At 54.1% G+C, this 18,015-nt stretch overlaps 1 protein-coding gene across 1 annotated transcript; it reads left to right on the forward strand.

The window, feature by feature from the left end:
* The first annotated feature begins 10,554 nt into the window (after window positions 1–10,554).
* On the forward strand, window positions 10,555–12,770 carry NRTN (neurturin). Its single transcript, XM_066336139.1, has 2 exons — window positions 10,555–10,823; window positions 12,258–12,770. Exons 1-2 carry the CDS (start codon window positions 10,598–10,600, stop codon window positions 12,707–12,709), a joined length of 678 nt encoding a protein of 225 aa, XP_066192236.1. The 5' UTR covers window positions 10,555–10,597; the 3' UTR covers window positions 12,710–12,770.
* Window positions 12,771–18,015: the final 5,245 nt, after the last annotated feature.

Consider the following 18,015-nt stretch of genomic DNA (forward strand, 5'->3'; position numbering starts at 1 on the left):
AACCACATTTCATTCGATTTCCCTTTGAACTGGCTCCAAGCGCGGGGCTGGGGGCTGCCAGGAGGGAAGGCAGGGCAGCGGAGAGGGATCGGTGGCCCCACAGCAGGAGATGTCCCAGGAGGGGAAGTTCCTCCTCTAGCATCTCTCCCAGGCTGCAATAATCCGAAGCAGGAGTTGAGTTTTTCTCCGTTTCAGCGGCTTTGTTGCAGCACAGGGACCTGTGGTGCTTTGGGCAGGGTGATGAATCCCACCCTGGAGCTCTCCCGGGGCTCTGAGAATGGAGCTAATTCAGGAGCAGGATCTTGGGTTTTGTGGCTCCAGGTTTTGGAGAGCCCCTCAATTAAATCCTGGCCTGGTTTAGGGGTGGTTGGAAACCAGCCCTGGGAATTCCCAGCGAGAAAACCGACTTTTCTCCACGGTTGTCGTGTCTGGGTCTTGCTGGTGACAGCAGTGATGCAGAGCTGACCAAACCCCTCGTGGCTCGTGTGGGGCCTTTTTGCCTTTAATAATGTTGGTTTTGGCTGAAGGAGCTCCCTGGGAGCCCGGGGTGTATTTATTGCTGCTGGTGTCATCCCACCAAGGCTGTGGGGTTTGCTGGTGGCATCTGGTGGCTGATGGCACGGTGACACAGGGCAGAGCCCCCAGCCCTGGAGCAGAGCAGGGTGTGCAAACCAAAATCCCGAATCCATCCCAGTGCTTGTGTTCCTGCAGTTGTGCCGGGAGGAATGGGCAGGGAATGCTCCCAGAGAGGTGCTGGAGTGGCTTTTTTTGATTTTTTTTTCCCTGGGTTTTTCCCTCTCTGCTGGTTCCCAACGCTGTTTCCTCCTGCGGCACAGGGGGACACCAAAGCCAGCCCAAAGGTCCCAGCCAGGAACACCCATCCCCGGAGGAAGGGCTCGCCTCTGATTTAACAGGGCAGCTGCTGTCTTCGTTAAGTGGTGTTGGCTTATTAAAAGCACATTTTTGAGGCTTAGCAGCTCCTCAGAGCCGTCTGGGAGGGACGGTGCCAGCGCTGGAGGAGGCAGCAGAACTCCTCTGAGCCGGGCAGGGCCCCGACAGCATCACCCTGAATTGGGGGAAAATCCCACCTCTTTGGTGTCCAGGAGAAATTTAGGGAGAGAAAAGAAGAGATTGGGAGGATCCAGGTGGGATTTGGGTGGTGGGAACCCTCTGAGCACGGGAATGTTGAGCTGTGTGAGAGTCACTTGTGGTGGGATCTCCATAGGCAGGAAAGGGCAGGAAAGGGGGGTCTGGCCCCTGCCCATCTCCAGGAGCAGGTCATGGAATCATGGAATGGTTTGGGCAGGGAAGGACCTTGTGCAGGGACACCTCCCACTATCCCGGGTTGCTCCAAGCCTTGGACACTTCCAGAGTGAATCTGAGGGTGGTCGATGTTTTCCATCCCTGACCACCAGCACGGGAGCGGCGGCAGGATTGGCTGCAGGAATTAATACCTGGAGTCCTTCAAGGTGCTTCCCAGGCTGTTTTTCCAAAGGGGAAACTGAGGCACCCTGAGGCACAGTGACCCCCCTCAAGGGATTTGGGGATTCCACAAAGGCAAAAAAACTACAAAACAGGGAAGGGGGAAATGGCCAGCCCCATTCCCACGGGCAGTGACAGAGAAATGTCCCAATCCACGTTTTGCCGGAGTTCTTTGGCCGTGCCATCACCTTCCAACAGCATTTTTCCTGAATTTCTTGTTGCTCTGAGCGGCCTCTGCTCTGGGAAAGGTGGAAGATGGGACGTGCAAAGATTGTCCCTGCCTTTGTCACCTGCCCTCCTCTGCAGGAGTGTGGGCAGGATTTGGGGGGCTGTGCTACACTTCTAATCGATTATTTTAATGGAGAAATTATCCCAGTATTTCACCGGCAGCTCAGCTGGGTGTGAGCCGTGGCAAAGGCCAGCGGGGTGGGAAGGGCAGAGTGGCCACAGCTCTCCCTGCACACCCGTGTCTTGGCTGGGAGCAGAGGGAAAACTCTGCTTTTTCTGGAAACCATGCAGCTTTTCCCAGTGGGAGAAACCTCTCACCCCTGAGGGATCCCAGCAGGTTTTCCCTGCAGTGACAGGAGAGCTCAGGGCCGTGTCCGTGTCCACGGCACCTCCACGTGCAAAGGCCCAGCTGACCCAACCTTCTGCCCTCTGTAGACTCTCCAGCTCTTCCCATCCCCTTCCCAGCCCCATTTCTCCCAAGAATTCCCCAATTTCTGAAATCCCTCTGGCTAAAATCCCCATCCCCATCTCACTGCTGCTGCTGTCCCGGGCGGAATTCCTCATTTTCTCTCTCTGCAGCAGCTCTAAATGCTTCAATGTGCTGGCAGTTCCCGCTGGAGTCGGACAGTAAATCCGAACGGGATCCCAGCCCGGGCTCCGGCCAAAACCCACCGCCAGGGTTTAGTGCAAATTGGATTTGCAAAAACCTCGCTGTGGTCTCGGTGCCCTCGGCAAAGAGCCCTAATCCCCGGCGGGCGCCGGGACGAGCCGGCTCCTTCTGTGCAGCCGGGAATTGTGGGGAGAGGAGAGGGGGAAATGGGAATGGGGAAGGGAGGGAAGAAGGGGAATTTGGGATCTGTGGGGGGAGAACAGAGGGAAGAACGGGAATTCAGGATCTGTGAGGAGATAAGAGGGAAAAATGGGAATCCTGGATCTGTAGGGGCAAGAGAGGGAAGAACAGGGATTTGGGATCTGTGGGGAGAACAGAGGGAAGAACGGGAATCCAGGATCTGTGGGGAGAAGAGGGGGTAGAACAGGAATCTGGGATCTGTGAGGAGAAGAGAGGGAAAAATGCGAGTCCTGGATCTGTGAGAAGATAAGAGGGAAGAACAGGGATTTGGGATCTGTCAGGAGAAGAGAGGGGAAAATGGGAATCCGGGATGTACGGTGAGAAGACAAGGAAGAACAGGAATCTGGGATGTGTGGGGAAAACAGAGGGAAGACCAGGAATCCAGGATCTCTGGGGAGAATAGAGGGAAAATTGAGAATCCTGGATCTGTAGGGGGAAGACAGGGAATAACAGGGATTTGGGATCTGTAGGGAGAAGAGAGGGAAGAGTGGGAATCCAGGATCTCTGGGGAGAAGGGGGAAACTCGCAGCTCGGCAGCATCACCCGTGCTGCCTGCTCGGGATGCTGCTGAGGGATGCAGGTGGATTCTCGTCCCACAGGGATGTGGCTCCCCCATCCCAACGCTCCTCCCTGCATCCTGCAGGAATGTTGGCTCAGGGCAGGATCTCTTTCCCTAGGGATGAGAATGGGAATTGTCCAGGAGCGGAAGGGATCAGGCCAACACACCTGAGACAGCAGAGGTGGAAAAATCAGGAATTAATACCTGGAGTCATTCAGAGTGCTCCCAGGGCGTTTTTTCCAAGGGGGAAACTGAGGCACAGTGATCCCCCCAAGGGATTTGGGGATTCCACAACAGCAGAAACCCCACAAAACAGGGAAGTGGGAAGTGGCCAAGCTGTCACAGCAGCCCTCCTGCCTCTGGCGTTTTCCTCCCTCCTCGACCCCACCGAGGGCTTTTCCTTTCTTGGCAAAAAGGAGATTTTTTTTTGCCCCCAGCGCAGCCGTGGCAGCTCTCAGATACCAGCGGCGTCGAAACGGGCCCAGAGCAAAGCACATCTGGGGTCTGGGCTCCGTCTCGCTGCCAAAATTTAAGCTTTTAACCCTCTTTCCCGAGGCGCTGGGATTGTTCAAACAAGCCACAGTAATTAGTTTCCTCTGACAAACCGCCCCTTTTTGGCATCGGGAGGTTTATTAATTCCGGGGGGTGGTGGGAGCGTCGCTCCGGATCCAAAAATAATTGACATTCAGAGTCCAGGTTTTGGCACGAGAGGGGAAAAATTCGGGCTGGAAAAGCAGCACGAGGCGTGGCAGGGGATTGGCACAGCAGCACCCAAAGGCGCCCAGCGGTGGGTGGGGGGTCCTTGGCTGGGGTTATCCCTGATTTCCTCCGCGGCCGCATAAATCATCCCGGGTTTGGTGGGATTTTTGAGCGCTGTAATTTGATTTCCTCTGCCCTTTCTGCAGGGAGTTTTCCTGCAGCCATCTGACGTTCCTTCACCTGGAGCCACGAGCTCCGCTCCCGCTGCAGCGCCGGGCAATCCCTTGATTGATTTTTATCTGCAATTAATCTCCAATTACTCACCTCTTCCCGTGAAGGGCGGCTCTTGCTGCTGCTTAAACCTGACGGAATCGGCTTAGGGAGGGTTTTTGGATTGCTGCAGCCGTGGTGACCTTGGCGGGGCTGCCACACCTTGCAGGGGTCAGTGGGGACACTGGGCCGGGAGCCCAAACTGGGAGCCCAAACTGGGACCACGCCGCCCGTGCCCACCCCACGGCGACTTCTTATTGCTTTTGAAATGTTGCTTTTTAGCTGGAAAGGGAATTAATGCAGGGTTTAATGATGTTTTATTTTTTTCAGAGCTGAGGGGTGCCGGGGAGGGGACAGATCTCGGCCAGGTGTCCCCAGGCTCTGCACAGCCACCCCTGGGTGTCCCCGAGGCGCGCTGGGTGACACTGCGGGGAGCTGTGCTGCATCAAACCGCGCTTTTATTTCCTGCTGATTTATATTGCAGCTGCATTCCCAGCCTCCGGCGTGTCCCGGCGAGTGCCGGGGATGGGGATGAGGAAGGGGGGGAACCGAGGGAAGCCGAGGCTGGAGGGCGAGCAGCATCATTATTTGCCTTTGCAGGGATGAGCTGAGCCCAGCCGGGACTGAACTGGGACTGAACTGGGACTGAACTGGGACTGAACTGGTCCCAACAGGGGGGACGAGGAGGTGGAAATCCCCGCATCCAGCGGGATTCCCTCCCCGCCGGGCGCCCGCTGCGGATTAATCGCGTTAATTAATGACATGAAAGCCCACGCGAGACCTCCGGGGAAGGAATCAAAGGCTCCGCCGCAGCTTCCCCAGGGCATGGATTTATCCCTCCGGACCCGCAGCTTCCCCGCATCCCGACGCCGTGCCGGATGGAGGGGACGGGGATCCCGCGGGACACGGTGAGACGGGTCAGCACCGCCCCGGTGTTTGTCCCCAGGGGTCCGTGCAGAAATCCGGCCCCAAAAAGGGTCTGGGTGAAGCTCCCGGGGGTGGGCAGAGGCAGGAGGGTCGTGGCCGCGGGGTCTCTGGGTTGGGGTCGCTGGAGGTGCTCTGGTACCGGGATTTCCATCCCGGGGGATTTGGGGGTTTTCTGCCCGTGCAAAGCGGGCGCAGGATGTTGTCCCTGCCACCCAGGGATGGCTCAAGGTGCCCCTCGGCCCTGGCAAAAATTGAGATTTTCCTCCTCTGTGCTCTTTTCCCTCCTGGAAGAGCCTCTCCCTGCTCCATTCCTGTTGGCACCGTGGCCTTTCCCAGTTCAGGAATATGGGAATATGTCCTCCTCCTCCTCAGGGGGGTGCTCCGGCCGTGCTGGGGGGGTCTGGGGGGTCCCATTCCCAAAGATGATGATCCCCTTCAGTGTCCAGGGTGTGGATATGGAGCTGATGGATGGCTCAGTGTCCCAAAATTCCCATCTTGTCCTGGCGCCTCCTCCAGCCCTCAACCCTTCGAGCTGGTTTGGCTCTGCCAAATCCGAAACGAGGGAAAATTTCGACTGGGTTGGGCAGGACTTGGAACAGCCTGGGACAGTGGGAGGTGCGGAAGGTGTGGAACACGTCCCTGGCTGTGACAGGGGTGGCACTGGATGGGCTTCAAGATCCCTTGCAACCCAAGCCAGTCTGGGATTCCGTGATTCCGTGGGATGGTGGGAATATGGAATGGAGCAGCCAGAGCTGCTCTGCTGGATGGAAACTCCCCAGGCTCCATTCCTCAGCCACGACTTGGCCACGGCCCCCAGCATCGCCCCCGGCACCACGGGGTGCCCTTGGCTGATCCATCAGCATCCCACAGGCTCGGCGGGGGAGGCTTTTCCTTATTATTTCCACCCTGTTGAGGGGGTTGGAGTGGGTTTTTTTTTTTTGTTCTCCAGCTGTTTTGGAGGGATGTAAACCAAACCCGCCGTAATTCAGCCTGACTGTAAATGTCACGGCAGTGTGGGAACGGGGGTGCTTGGGGCTTTCAGACTGGGGGATCTGGGAGTGCTGGAGCTCCTCCTGCCCCACAGCATCCCACCTCCTTCTCCCCTTCTCCATCCCACCTCCTTCTCCATCTCATCTTCTTCTCCTCCATCCCATCTCCTTTTCCTCCATCCCATCTCCTTCTCCTCCATCCCATCTTCTCCATCCCATCTCTCTTTCATCCATCCCACCTCCTTCTCCATCCCATCTCTTTCTCCTCAGCCCCATCTCCTTCTCCTCAGTCCCATCTCCATCTCCTCCATCCCATCTTCTTCTCATCATCCCATTTCCCTCTCCACCATCTCCCCCACTCCATCTCCCTCTCCCCTGTCCCATTTCCCTCTCACCATCTCCCTCTCCCCCACTCCATCTCCCTCTCCCCCACCCCATTTCCCTCTCCCCCATCCCGTGGCTCCAGGCCCATCTCCAGTTCCCTCACCGGGGTCCCACCTCACCCCGGAGTGCCCCAAACCTTTCCCAGAGGAGCAGGGGCTGCACCCCGGGGACGAGGCTCTGCCTGGGTTGTGGTGGGCCCTTTGGGGGGCTCTGGGGAAGAGCTCTGGGGCTGGATTTCACTGAGGCAAAGCAGAACCATGTGTCCCACACTCCGCTCTGGTTCTGCTTACGGGGGAGCGGGAAGAGCTGCAGGGGGAGGAGGAGGAGGAGGAGGAGGAGGAGGAGGAGGAGGGATGGGCTGTGGATGTGGCCACCCCTCAGAGCTCCAGGCTGTGCCAGGGCCAGGCTGGGTGAGGTGTCCCCTGTCCCCAGCCAAGCAGGTGGTGGCACTCCTTGTCCCCAGAGCGGAGCTGGAGATGGGGACAGGGACATTTTCCCCTTTGTGCACCCGCTCGCTGTCAAAAGAGCAGGAAAATCCAACAGCTCCACCCAGATCGGGATTTGGGGTTTTATTCTCCTTTCAATGCTCCCAACTTTGGGGCCAGTTTTGGCGTTTTGAGACCAGTTTGACCCAGTTTGATGCAGGCTCCGGTACTCCCAGTGCAGCACCTGCCCTGGCCGGGAGTGTTGGACACAGAGATGCTTTTTGGGAAGGTTCTATCCCCAAGAAAGAATTTTTGGGAGCTTGTGATAAGTTTTGGGGAACGTTTGATGCAAGTTCGGGAAGGACTGAAGAAGTTTTAGGGGAAAATTGAAGGAGTTTTGAGGACAGTCTGAGGAAGTTTTGGGGGAAAATCTGAAGGAATTTTGGGAAAAATCTGGAGGAGTTTTGAGGAAAAATCTGAAGAAGTTTTGTGGAAAATCTGAAGGAGTTTTGAGGACAGCCTGAGGAAGTTTGGGGGGAAAATCTGAGGGAGTTTTTCTTATGATTTGAGGGAGTTTTGGGGCAACATCCGAGGCAGTTTTTGGATAAGACCTGTGCCAGTTTTGGGAGCTGTCTGTCTCTCCACCACCCTCATCCTCTCCAGGACAACTCAACCCCATCCTGTGAGCAGGACCAGGCGTTGAGCCGCTGCTGGACGAGCAGCCTCCGGAGCTGCTGCCCATGGAAATTGTTTAATTCCTGCGGGATGAGTCATGAGGAGCCGGGATTTCAAAGCAGCTTGGCTCCCATGTAAGGCACTCAAATAAACAGTGTGTGGCAGGTGGAAGCTCTCCCTGATGTCCCGTCAAGGCCTCCGTCTTTCCAAGTGTTTTTGCCTTGCCAAAAACCCTTCGGCCACACCGTGGCTTCATCCATTCTTGAGGCTGAGCTCTGGAAAATAATGAATCAATGCCCGGAAACATGAATCGACGGGAAATTTATGGCGCACTTAGGCTATAATGGTCTTTTGGGTCGTCTGCTTTGAAGCATCGGCACTGGAAGTTTTGGCATCTTCCTTCTTTCAACCCTTCAGAGAGGAGGATTTAGGGAAAAAAAAAAAAAAAAAAAAAAAAAAAAAAGAAGAAAGAAATTCGTTTTTCTCCCTCATCTCATGACTCCGGGAGCTTTAAGGGGTCGATGTCGGAAACAAATCCCGAGAGTCTGCTGGAAAAAACTGGGAGTGGGGTTGAAAAACGAGAGCGATGGGGGACTCCAGAGAGCCCCAAATGCTGCACTTTCTTGTGGGCGAAAAAAGCGTCTGCGGGGACGGAGCTGCTGGATTTTGATTTATCAGGAAAAAACAAGTGGAAACACCGAGATCCCTGGAAGTGTCCAAGGCCAGGTTGGACGGGGCTGGTCTGGGGCTTTTTTAGAGCAAAAAGAAACCAACGGCAGAGCCTGGAATAACTTTTGTTGTTATTGTTTTGCACGTTGGAGCTGGGATTTGAGTCTTTTGAAAGGTCACAAGCGAGTGGGTGGGGGCCAGGATTTCTGGCTGCCGGAATGGGAGAGGTTTTTTTTTTTTAATGGGACGTGCAGCGAGGCTGGAACCGCTCTCCTCAAATTTTATGGGCCTTGCAAGAAGCCAGAGGCCTTTTCTCAGGTGGTGGGATCGAGTGTCACAGCCCTGCTCCAGCCCAGCGTTTTCCCCGCTGGAGCAGGAAAAAAGGGGCTGAGTCCCTCCTGGGTGATGGAGGTTCAGCTCAGGGGTTTGTGTGATCCCACTGCTGATTGTGGAATTCATCTCTCCAAATTCCCGGCATCAGCTGTTCAAAGATGTTTGTCCTCCTGGGGAGCAGAACAAAGTGTCCTTTCCCCCCTGCAAACCTTCTCCTGGGGCTGCTGGTTCCTCACAAATCCTTCATTTCCACTGATTTTGGAAATTGGGGTTTTATTGGTCCTGGCAGCACTGAGCACCGATCCTGCTGGGAAGGGTTTGGATGCCAGGGAATTTTCAGTGCCTGTTCCCTGCTCCTGCTCTTATTTCCAGGGTGAAACTTGAGCTGAAGGCACCTGATTAATGTGGAATTCCAGAATAGGAATTTAAATATCCCATCCCCTGCCATGGGCAGGGACATCTCCCACTGTCCCAAGCCCCAAGGTGCTCCAATCCCCGTCCAGCCTGGTCTTGGACACTGCCAGGGATCCAGGGGCAGCCTCAGCTGCTCTGGGAAATTCATTCCAGGGCCTCCCCACCCTCCCAGCCAGGAATTCCATCCCAATATCCCATCCAGCCCTGCCCTCTGGCAGTGGGAAGCCATGTCCCCTTGTCCCATCGCCATTCCCACCATGTCCTGTCAGGATGATGAATGTGGATGGAGACACACCTGGGAAGCTCCATCACCCTCCATCACCCTCCATCCATCCTCAATCCATCCTCAGTCCATCCTAGGGCATCCTCCATCATCCTTCATCATCCATTCATCCTCCTCCATCCATCCTCCATCATCCTCCATCATCTTCCATCCTCCTCCATCCTCCTCCATCCTCCTCCATCCATCCCCAACCCATCCTAGAGCATCTTCCATCACTCTCCTGTGGGATGGGGATCCTGGCTCTCCCTTGTTTTGATGGGATGAAACCCAGTAGCAGATGGGGCTGGCACCGTCCCCCTCCAGTGCTCCCAGTGCTCCCAGTGCTCCCAGCAGCCTCTCCCAGCTCCCATCCCATTCCCAGTGTCCAGGCCAGCCCTGCCTCTCCGGACCCGCTGGGATTCCATCCTCTTCCCTCCTTATAAGGCCAAACTATTCTTTTTCTATCTTGGCATTGTTTATAGCCCCGTCGAAAATATTTAGACTCTGGCTGGGTCCTACAATGATCCTGTAACCTACAGGGTATCTCATTCCTGCAGGGAATTTTCTGCATCCCATAAACCCGAGGGATGTGGTGATGAGGGGGCGGTCCCAGCCCTGCATGGTGTTTTCTACAATATAAAAATAAAAGCAAACCTGTCGAATTCCAATTTAAAACAAACATTTTTTCCCCCCTCAGTAAATTCTGTCTGGTAAATTTTATAAAATTGGGATTGGGGCTTTTTTCCTTTTCTCCTTTTTTTTTTTTTTTTTTTCCTTTTCACCTTGGTTTTTTTTCCTTTTTTTTTTTTTTTTTTTTTTTTAGTACCCCCTTGGAAAATTTATTGTAAGAGGAAAAACATTTGGAGCTTGCAAGGAGGTGAAATAAAAATAAAACACAGGAGCCAGGCGGTGGAAGGACAGTGACACTGTTCCCCACTGACCCGCTGGTGTCACTTCATCTCCACTGGTGCCACCTCATCGCCATTGGTGTCACCTCGTCCCCATTGGTGTCACTTTGATGCCATTGCTGCCACATTATCCCCTTTGGTGTCGCCTCATCATTGGTGTCACCTCGTCCCCATGGGTGTCACCACATCCCCATGGGTGTCACCTCGTCCCCATGGGTGTCACCTTGTCCCCATCGCTGCCACCTCATCCCCGTTGCCACCACCATCCCCAAGGCACATTTCCACGCCCAGTCTCCCACTCCAGCACATCCCTGGGCCGTCCCTCGTGCCTCAGTTTCCCCGTCTCAGCCCCGTGCCAGTGTCGGGAATGGAGGGGCTGGAGCCAAGGGGATCCCACGGGATGAAGCCAGCCCTCATCCCAAGCCGTGGGGAGGGAAGGAGGGAGGGAAGGGGCTCGGGGCGTGCATTAAGGATCTTTGTTTTGCCTGTTTTGCAGAGTTTCAATGTTCTGACTCGCTCTAAGATGAAGGTATGGAAGTTTGCGGCCATCGCATCGATGCTCCTCAGTTCCATGTTATCCATTTTAGTTTGTAGAGACATGTTCAGCGGAAGCCAGGAATTATTCAGCCCCATGCCTTCCTCGCCGTCTTCCTCACGGGATTCTTCCTCCTCCTCCTCCTCCTCGCTGCCGGCGGCTCTGCGGAGATCCCCCCGGGCCCTGCAACGCCACGGCTCTCTGCTGGCCCAGTGTAAGCTCCTGCTGCTGCCTCCCGGGGTCATTGTCCCCCCTCCCCGGCCCCACAGACCCCCAAAAATCCCTCTGGGGTCATTCCCTGCCCTCTCCTGCATCCAAACGTCCCCTTTAGGAGGGTTTAAACATGAACTTGGGGCAGACAGGAGGCACTGGGCACACCAAAGTCTGGTGTGAGCGCAGCAGAGGGAAATTCAAACAGCTCATTTGCTTCAAAGAGGATGCTTTTATTATTTTTCCCCACTCCAAAAGGCTTTTTTTGGGGTGTTTTTCTTTGAGGTTTGTTTTTTTTTTTTTTTTTTTTAGTTCTGTGCTATTTTTTTACAAATGGAAAATGTCAAACAGGAGCTGAAGACGAGGGCATGGCAGCAGCTCACCCCTCGGTGCTCCCTGGGGGCTGGAAATCCCCACGTGTTTGTTTTGACTCCAAACCAGAGGAACTGCTTTTTTTTGGGGAGGGGTGGAAATTTGGGAATGGCTGAGAAGCTGTCAAAGCACGCTTTCCTCTGTCTTTCCCGTGCCTCCTGCGGAGCTGAGCTGGAATAACCCTGGATTTAGGGTTGGGATAAAGGGATGTGGGGCTGGGGACAGTCTGTGGTCTCAGGAGCAGCCCTTGGGGCTCCCAGGCCACAGTGAAACAGAGCAAATATGAAATTTATTGGTGCTTCTTCCCAAATCCACCTGCTCCAAGGGAACTCCATCCTGGGGGATGTTCACCCACTCCAGGGAATTTTCATTCTGGGGGATGTCCTCTCACCCAAGGGAATGTCCACCCTGAGAATGTTTGCTGACTGCAGGGAACCTCCATCCTGAGGTTCCCCACCCACCTCAAGGAATTTCTGTCCTGGGGTCAAATTCCATCCCAGAGAATCTCTGTCCTGAGGTTCCCCAGCCACCCCAGGGAATCTTGATCCTGAGAGTCATGCACCCCAAGGAACCTTCCTTCTGGAGGATGGTTGCCCACCCCAGACAGTCTCTGTTCTGGGGGAAGTTTACCCACCTCAGAGAACCTCCATCCTGAGGTTACCCACCCACCAAGGCACCTCCACCTTGGTGGATGTCCTCTCCCTTGGGAGATGTCCTCTCCCTCCAGAGAACCTCCATCCTGAGGTTACCCACCTCCACTTTGTGAGATGTTCTCTCACCCCAGGGAACCTCCATCCTCAGGTTATCCACTCACCCAAGGCACCTCCACCTTGGGAGATGTTCTCTCACCCCAGGAACCTCCATCCTGAGGTTACCCATCTCCACCTTGGGAGATGTCCTCTCACCCCAGAGAACCTCCCTCCTGAGGATCCTGAAGCACCCCAAGATCCTCACCCTCTTCCAATCTCCCCCCTCAACCCCCAACAACCCCCTGAGTGAGGGCACCACCCGTTAACCCAGTAACAACCCAGAACACCCAGTAACCAGCCATCCCGTCCCCTTGCAGACAGCGCCTTGCTGGAGAGCTACACGGAGGGCGAGCTGCGGCAGCTGCTGTCGGCGCTGGTGGAGCGTTACCGCCAGGCCATGAACTCGGGCGGACACGAGCTGCCGCTGTTCCCCCGCGCCCCTGGCAGCCGCCGCAAACGCGCCCGAGCCCGCCACAAACCCTGCGAGCTGCGGCAGCTGGAGGTCAGCGTCAGCGACCTGGGGCTGGGCTACGAGTCGGACGAGACCGTCCTGTTCCGCTACTGCAGCGGCACCTGCGAGGCCGCCGTGCGCAGCTACGACCTGTCCCTCAAGAGCATGAGGAGCCGCAGGAAGATCCGGAAGGAGAAGATCCGGGCCAGGCCGTGCTGCAGGCCGCTGGCGTACGATGATGATGTCTCCTTCTTGGATGCCTACAATCGATACTACACCGTCAACGAGCTGTCGGCCAAGGAGTGTGGCTGCGTGTGACACGGCCACCCGCGGGGCGTGGGGACCGGGATGGAGGTTGGAGAGGCTGGAGGAGGAGAGACTGAGCCGCTGGCGTGTGCCTCGGTGTCGCCGTGTTGGTGTGTCACCTCGGCGTGTGCCTTGGTGTCACCATGTTGGTGTGTCACCTCGGCACGTCACTCGGTGTCACCATGTTGGTGTGTCACCTCGGTGTGTCCCTTGGTGTCACCGTGTTGGTGTGTCACCTCGGCGTGTCCCTTGGTGTCACCATCCCACTGGTGGCACAGGACTAGAGACGTGGCCGCCATGGTTGGAGCGGTGACGGCTGCTGGAGGATGTTGTCCCCTCTGTGTGTGGCCCTGCTGAGGTGACAGTGGGTGTGTGACCAGCCCCTAGGCGTGCACGGGCTGCCCTGAGTGTCACACGTGTCACACGTGTCACATGTGTCACAGGTGTCACAGGTGTCACAGGTCACGTTACCTGCACAGGGGGTGGTGCAGGGCAGGTGTCTGTGGCATGGGGGGACCCCCATGTGCAAGGGGTTCTGTGTCGGGGCGTGGCACAGGGGTGTGGCACAGGTGTGTGGCACAGGGGTGTGGCACACACGGGGGTTGTTGTGAGCAGTGCCAATGCTGGACAGGATCTGCTGCACACCCGGGGTGTGTTTTGAGATGTGCTGCACACCCGGGGTGTGTTTTGGGATGTGCTGCACACTCGGGGTGTGTTTTAGGGTGTGCTGCACACTCGGGGTGTGTTTTAGGGTGTGCTTCACACTCAGAGTGTGTTTTAGGGTGTGTTGCACACTCGGGGTGTGTTTATGGTGTGCTGCACACTCAGAGTGTGTTTTGGGGTGCGCTGCACACTCGGGATGTGTTTTGGGGTACATTCCAGGTCCGGGGTGTGTCAGGAGCCCCGTGCTGCCCCAGGGTGGGAGCCGAGTCCTTCTCTCTGTAGCTTTGGGGTTCTGTGACCACCCTGTGCTGCTGGGGGAGGTTCCACCACCCCAGACCCCAGAAGCGTTTGGGGACACCCAAACTCCCGACAGCGATTCGTGTGCGCGGCTCTGCCTCCCTCTGGCTCGTGCCCCACTCGCCATCGCCTCGTTCCCGCAGCCCCCGGGGCTGTTCTTCTTAAAACTCGGGATAATCTGAAATAACTGGATTAACCTCCCGTGCCCCCGCCACGGGCAGCTGGGCCGGAGCCCCGCCACCTCCAGGGAGGTGACAGAACCTCCCCAGGGCCACCAGCAGAGCCGAGGCGTGGGGCAGGAGCATCCCCTTGGTTTGGCGTCTCCCAAAATCCCGGGAGTATCTCCCAGCCCTGCTCGGGAGAGGGGACTCAGTGCCGGCTTTGGCTCCGCTCACATTTACAGCAGTGTCACTGCTGTTTACTCTGCGGGGAAATAAATGAGCCCGCAGACTTTCACATTCCCTGGGCAGGCTCGATTTGTTGCCTGGGATTGATGGTGGGGTTTTTTGGGTTTTTTTTTGGTTTTTTTTTTTTTCTTTTCTCCCCTTTGGCTCCTTTCCCAGAAAAAGCAAATCATAAACAGAAGGAGAATATTGGTGTCATGTCCTGGGCATTAACCAACGTGAGGGAAAACACTCCGTGTGCCACCCCCCTGCCCCTGGCTCCTCTCTCTGGTAAAACAGGGGGCAAAAAAATAAAAATAAAAATCCCTGGTGCCTTCATCCTGAGGAGGAGGAGGAGGAGGAGGGCTGCTGGTGGTGATGCCAGCACAGAGATGATGCTGCAGGATTTGAGGGAGCAGGATGACGTCCCTTGGGATGGGATGGAGTTGGGGGACACCATCTCCATTCTCGACCTCCACACAGGGCCAGGCTGGTGGGGAAGTTATTTATTCTATTATTTTTTTTCCTCCCTTTCCTTTTTATCCAAACGCAGCTCTTGGCTGAGCGGAGCCAGGGTGTAGTGGAGGAATATAAACACCATCCTTCAGCGGGGCTGGCAGCCCGGGAAGGCAGCCTGGACTCTGTAACACGGAGTTTTCCCTGGATTTTGGGAAAGGCAGGAGGTGTGGGGTGTAAAAACCTGCACCCTGGAAATGGGAACTGAGATGGGATGAACTCCACGCTGCAGGTGCAGCTCCTCAGCCAAGGTGTGAGTTTGCAGCCCTGGAAATGGGGAAAAGCGTCCCAAAATCATCAGCTGGAGGATGGGAATGGCAGATGGGCAGCGGATTAGCGGCTCGCTCCGGTTTAAGGAAAAAAAAAAGCACCCAAATCTAATAATAATTATAATAATAATGACAATAATAATAACTATCCTCTCAAGGGCTTGGGTGCTTTCCAGGCCTCGCTGCTATAAAACTAAAATTAGTTTTGTTGCAGTGAAAAGAAAGGAGTGGAAGCAGAGCAGGGAAGGTGCTGTGGGAGCAGTGCAGGACCTGGTGCTGCGGAGGACAATTCGGAGCAGGAGCTGCCTCTCTGTTCGTGAGGAGAAGTTGGAGTGTTTGCACCTTGATTTGGGACTCTTTTTTGGCAGAATCCAGGGATTTAGGGTGCCTTTATGGTGGGCACCCGGCCCAAGGGACCCTCCTCTAGCCAGGGAGGTTTTGGAAGCAGCAGGAGGATGAGGGGACAAGGGAGCAGCAAGGTGGGGACACAGGCTGGGACATCTCCCAGCTGCCAAACCCTCCACTCCCAGTGCAAACCCAGCCTGGAGCCCCCAAAACCGTGAGGAAAACCTGACTCAATGCAATGGTGTGTTAAAACCAGCAGGAATAGCTGCAATCCATCATTTTTTCCTCTTTTTTTAGTCGTTTTTTGTTTTAATTTCCCCCTGCTGGCAGTGGAGCTCCGGCCCGTGTGGAGGGGATGTTCCCCATCTGCCTCACGCTGCTCCTGCTGGTTTTTTTATTTTTTTTGGAGGGGGAAGAACAGCTGGGATTTGCAGCCACAAAACTCCCCGATGTGTTGAGCTGGGGCATCGTGGTGTGGCCAAAAGGATGGATTCTTGCTTCCATGTCTTTTTTTAAGGCTCCTCCTCATGGAGCTTTACCCGGTGCCATCCCGCTGCCACCCGGCCCTGGAAATGTGGTTCCAATAGAAAATCTGAGGTTTTTCCCCTAATGCTTTCCATTTCTCCAGCCCCCTCTGCTGTAATAGGAGCTGGAGCTGTCCGGAAGAATGTCTACAATGCAAAAAAAAAAAAAAAGAAAGAAAAAAAAAGTGGAAAATTCCCTCCTCAAAGCCACAGCAGAATCTCATCTGGCTCCTTCCTCAGCATCCCACGTGCTGGTTAATATTAATATTAATAATGATAATAATAATAACCAGCGTGCAACAGCTGTTGAGGGGATTTGGGGAGTTGGGTTTTTTGCTTGTCTGGGGCTGCAGCTCCTCCCTGGAGAGGAGGGTTCGGAAAGTTTAAAATGATGGTTTAAAATTGGTGGTTGTGACAACGTGAAATCCCAGGGTCATGTTCTCCCATCCCTGCCCACGGTGAGTCCTGGGGTTTCCACTGGCTTTTCCATTGGGACTCTGTGCTAGGGGAAAGATGTGGGATCAGATCCACACAGCCCACAAATCTCTCAGGATCCCATTTTCTCCTAAAATCTCACACCCAATTTGGGATCTACGGTGGGCAGGGGGGAAATGGGTCCAACATCGTTGTTTCCGCTCGATGAAAGCGCTGGCAGAGAGAATTAACTGAGTTTAAACGGCTCCAGAATCCTGCTGGGGAGAAAGGATTTTCCCAATTTATCGAGATAAATGATGTTTTGGTGGGATTCAGAGCCTTGGCTTTCTGTGAATTGGGAACGGGGCTGCCACGTGTTTTCCTTCTGGGCTAAACAAAGCGTGGCCTCGAAGGGGAGGCCCAGGAGGAGGGGGGAGAAAAAGGGGAAAAGGAAATAAAGTAAAAAGGTGGGGAAAGGTGGGGAGAGAAAAAAAAGAAAAAAAGAAAAGAAAAGGGGGAAAGGAAAAAAGGGAAGAAGGGAAAAAGAGGGAAGAAAAAAAAAGAAAAAAAAAAAAAAAAGGGGGGGGAAGGAGAAAAAAGGGGAAAGAGGGAAAAAAGAGGGAAGGGGAAAAAAGGAATTCAAATGAAAATGTGGAAGTGGGGGAAAGAAGAGCAGGTAAAAAGGGAAAGAGGAAAAAAGTGACAAAGGGCAAAAAGGAAAAATAATAAAGGAAAAAAGGGGGAAGGGCAAAAAGGAAATAAAAAGGAGAGGGAAAAGAGGATAAAGGGAAAAGGGAAAAAAAAGCGGGGGGAAGGAGAAAAAATGAAAAAGGAAATAAAAAGGAAACGAGGGAAATAAAAAAAAGGGAAAAGGGAAAAAGAGAGGAAAAGGGAAAAAGAGAAAAAAGGGGAGGAATTAAAAAAGCAGAAAAAGGAAAAAAAGGGGAAAAGGTTAAAAAAAAAGGTAGAAAAGGGGAAAAGGGATTCCTGTTCCAGCCCCACCCGGATTATCCCGTTCCCCCTCCGGAATCCGGGCCCGTGCCCGGCTGCAGAAGTGGATGCAATGCATCTGTATTTTGGATACTGCTATTTATTGGAAGTAACTTATGTTATTTATTTAGATCCCGAAGCGCCGCCTCCCAAACGCCTCCCGCGCTCGCTCCCTTTTTTATGTTATTTATTGACCCTGACGGTGCCAAGTGCAGTTTACATTTATTACATTTGTACCATTTATCCTGAACCTTGAGGGGGAGAGGGGGGGAATAAAATAAAATAAAATGAGAGAAAAGAGAATAAAATGCTGTTTCATATTACTTTTTTTCTTAAAAAAAAAAAACAAACCGGAACTTGGGTGTGATTTGTTTCATCCTCGCGGCATGAAGTGGGAATAAAAAAGTGGGAATAAAAAAGTGGGAATAAAAAGAAGGATTTTATGGATTTCCCCTCTAGCACGATGGTTGAGTGATGGTCAGTCTCCACCATGGGAGTGGGGATGGCCTAGAAAAAGGGGATTTGGGTTTTTTGGGGGAAAAGACCCAGAAATAATCAGTTTTGGCCCTTCTGGGTTGGCTCCGAAATGTGAAAATTCTGAGGAAGCCACATGAAATGGGAGGGGGAAGGAGAAGAGAAAGGGAAAGGGAATAATCTCTGTCCTTTAACACCACCAGTCTCAGCCCAGTCTGTCCAGATAAACAGAATTTATTTGGATTTTTCACTCCAAAATAGGTTCAAACCTGGCACCGGAAAATGGAGAACAATGGGAGGAGGGAAGAGGGGAAGGAAAAAAAAAAAAAAAAGGATAAAAGGTTTATAAGATTTTTTTTGGGAATGGAAAAAAAGGTCTGTTTATATTCCCCCCTCATGCCACCCAGAGGCCTGACAGCCATGGCCGAGTCAAACATTCCCCG

Source organism: Sylvia atricapilla, chromosome 26 (assembly GCF_009819655.1).
Source record: "Sylvia atricapilla isolate bSylAtr1 chromosome 26, bSylAtr1.pri, whole genome shotgun sequence".
NCBI classification, from domain to species: Eukaryota; Metazoa; Chordata; class Aves; order Passeriformes; family Sylviidae; genus Sylvia; species Sylvia atricapilla.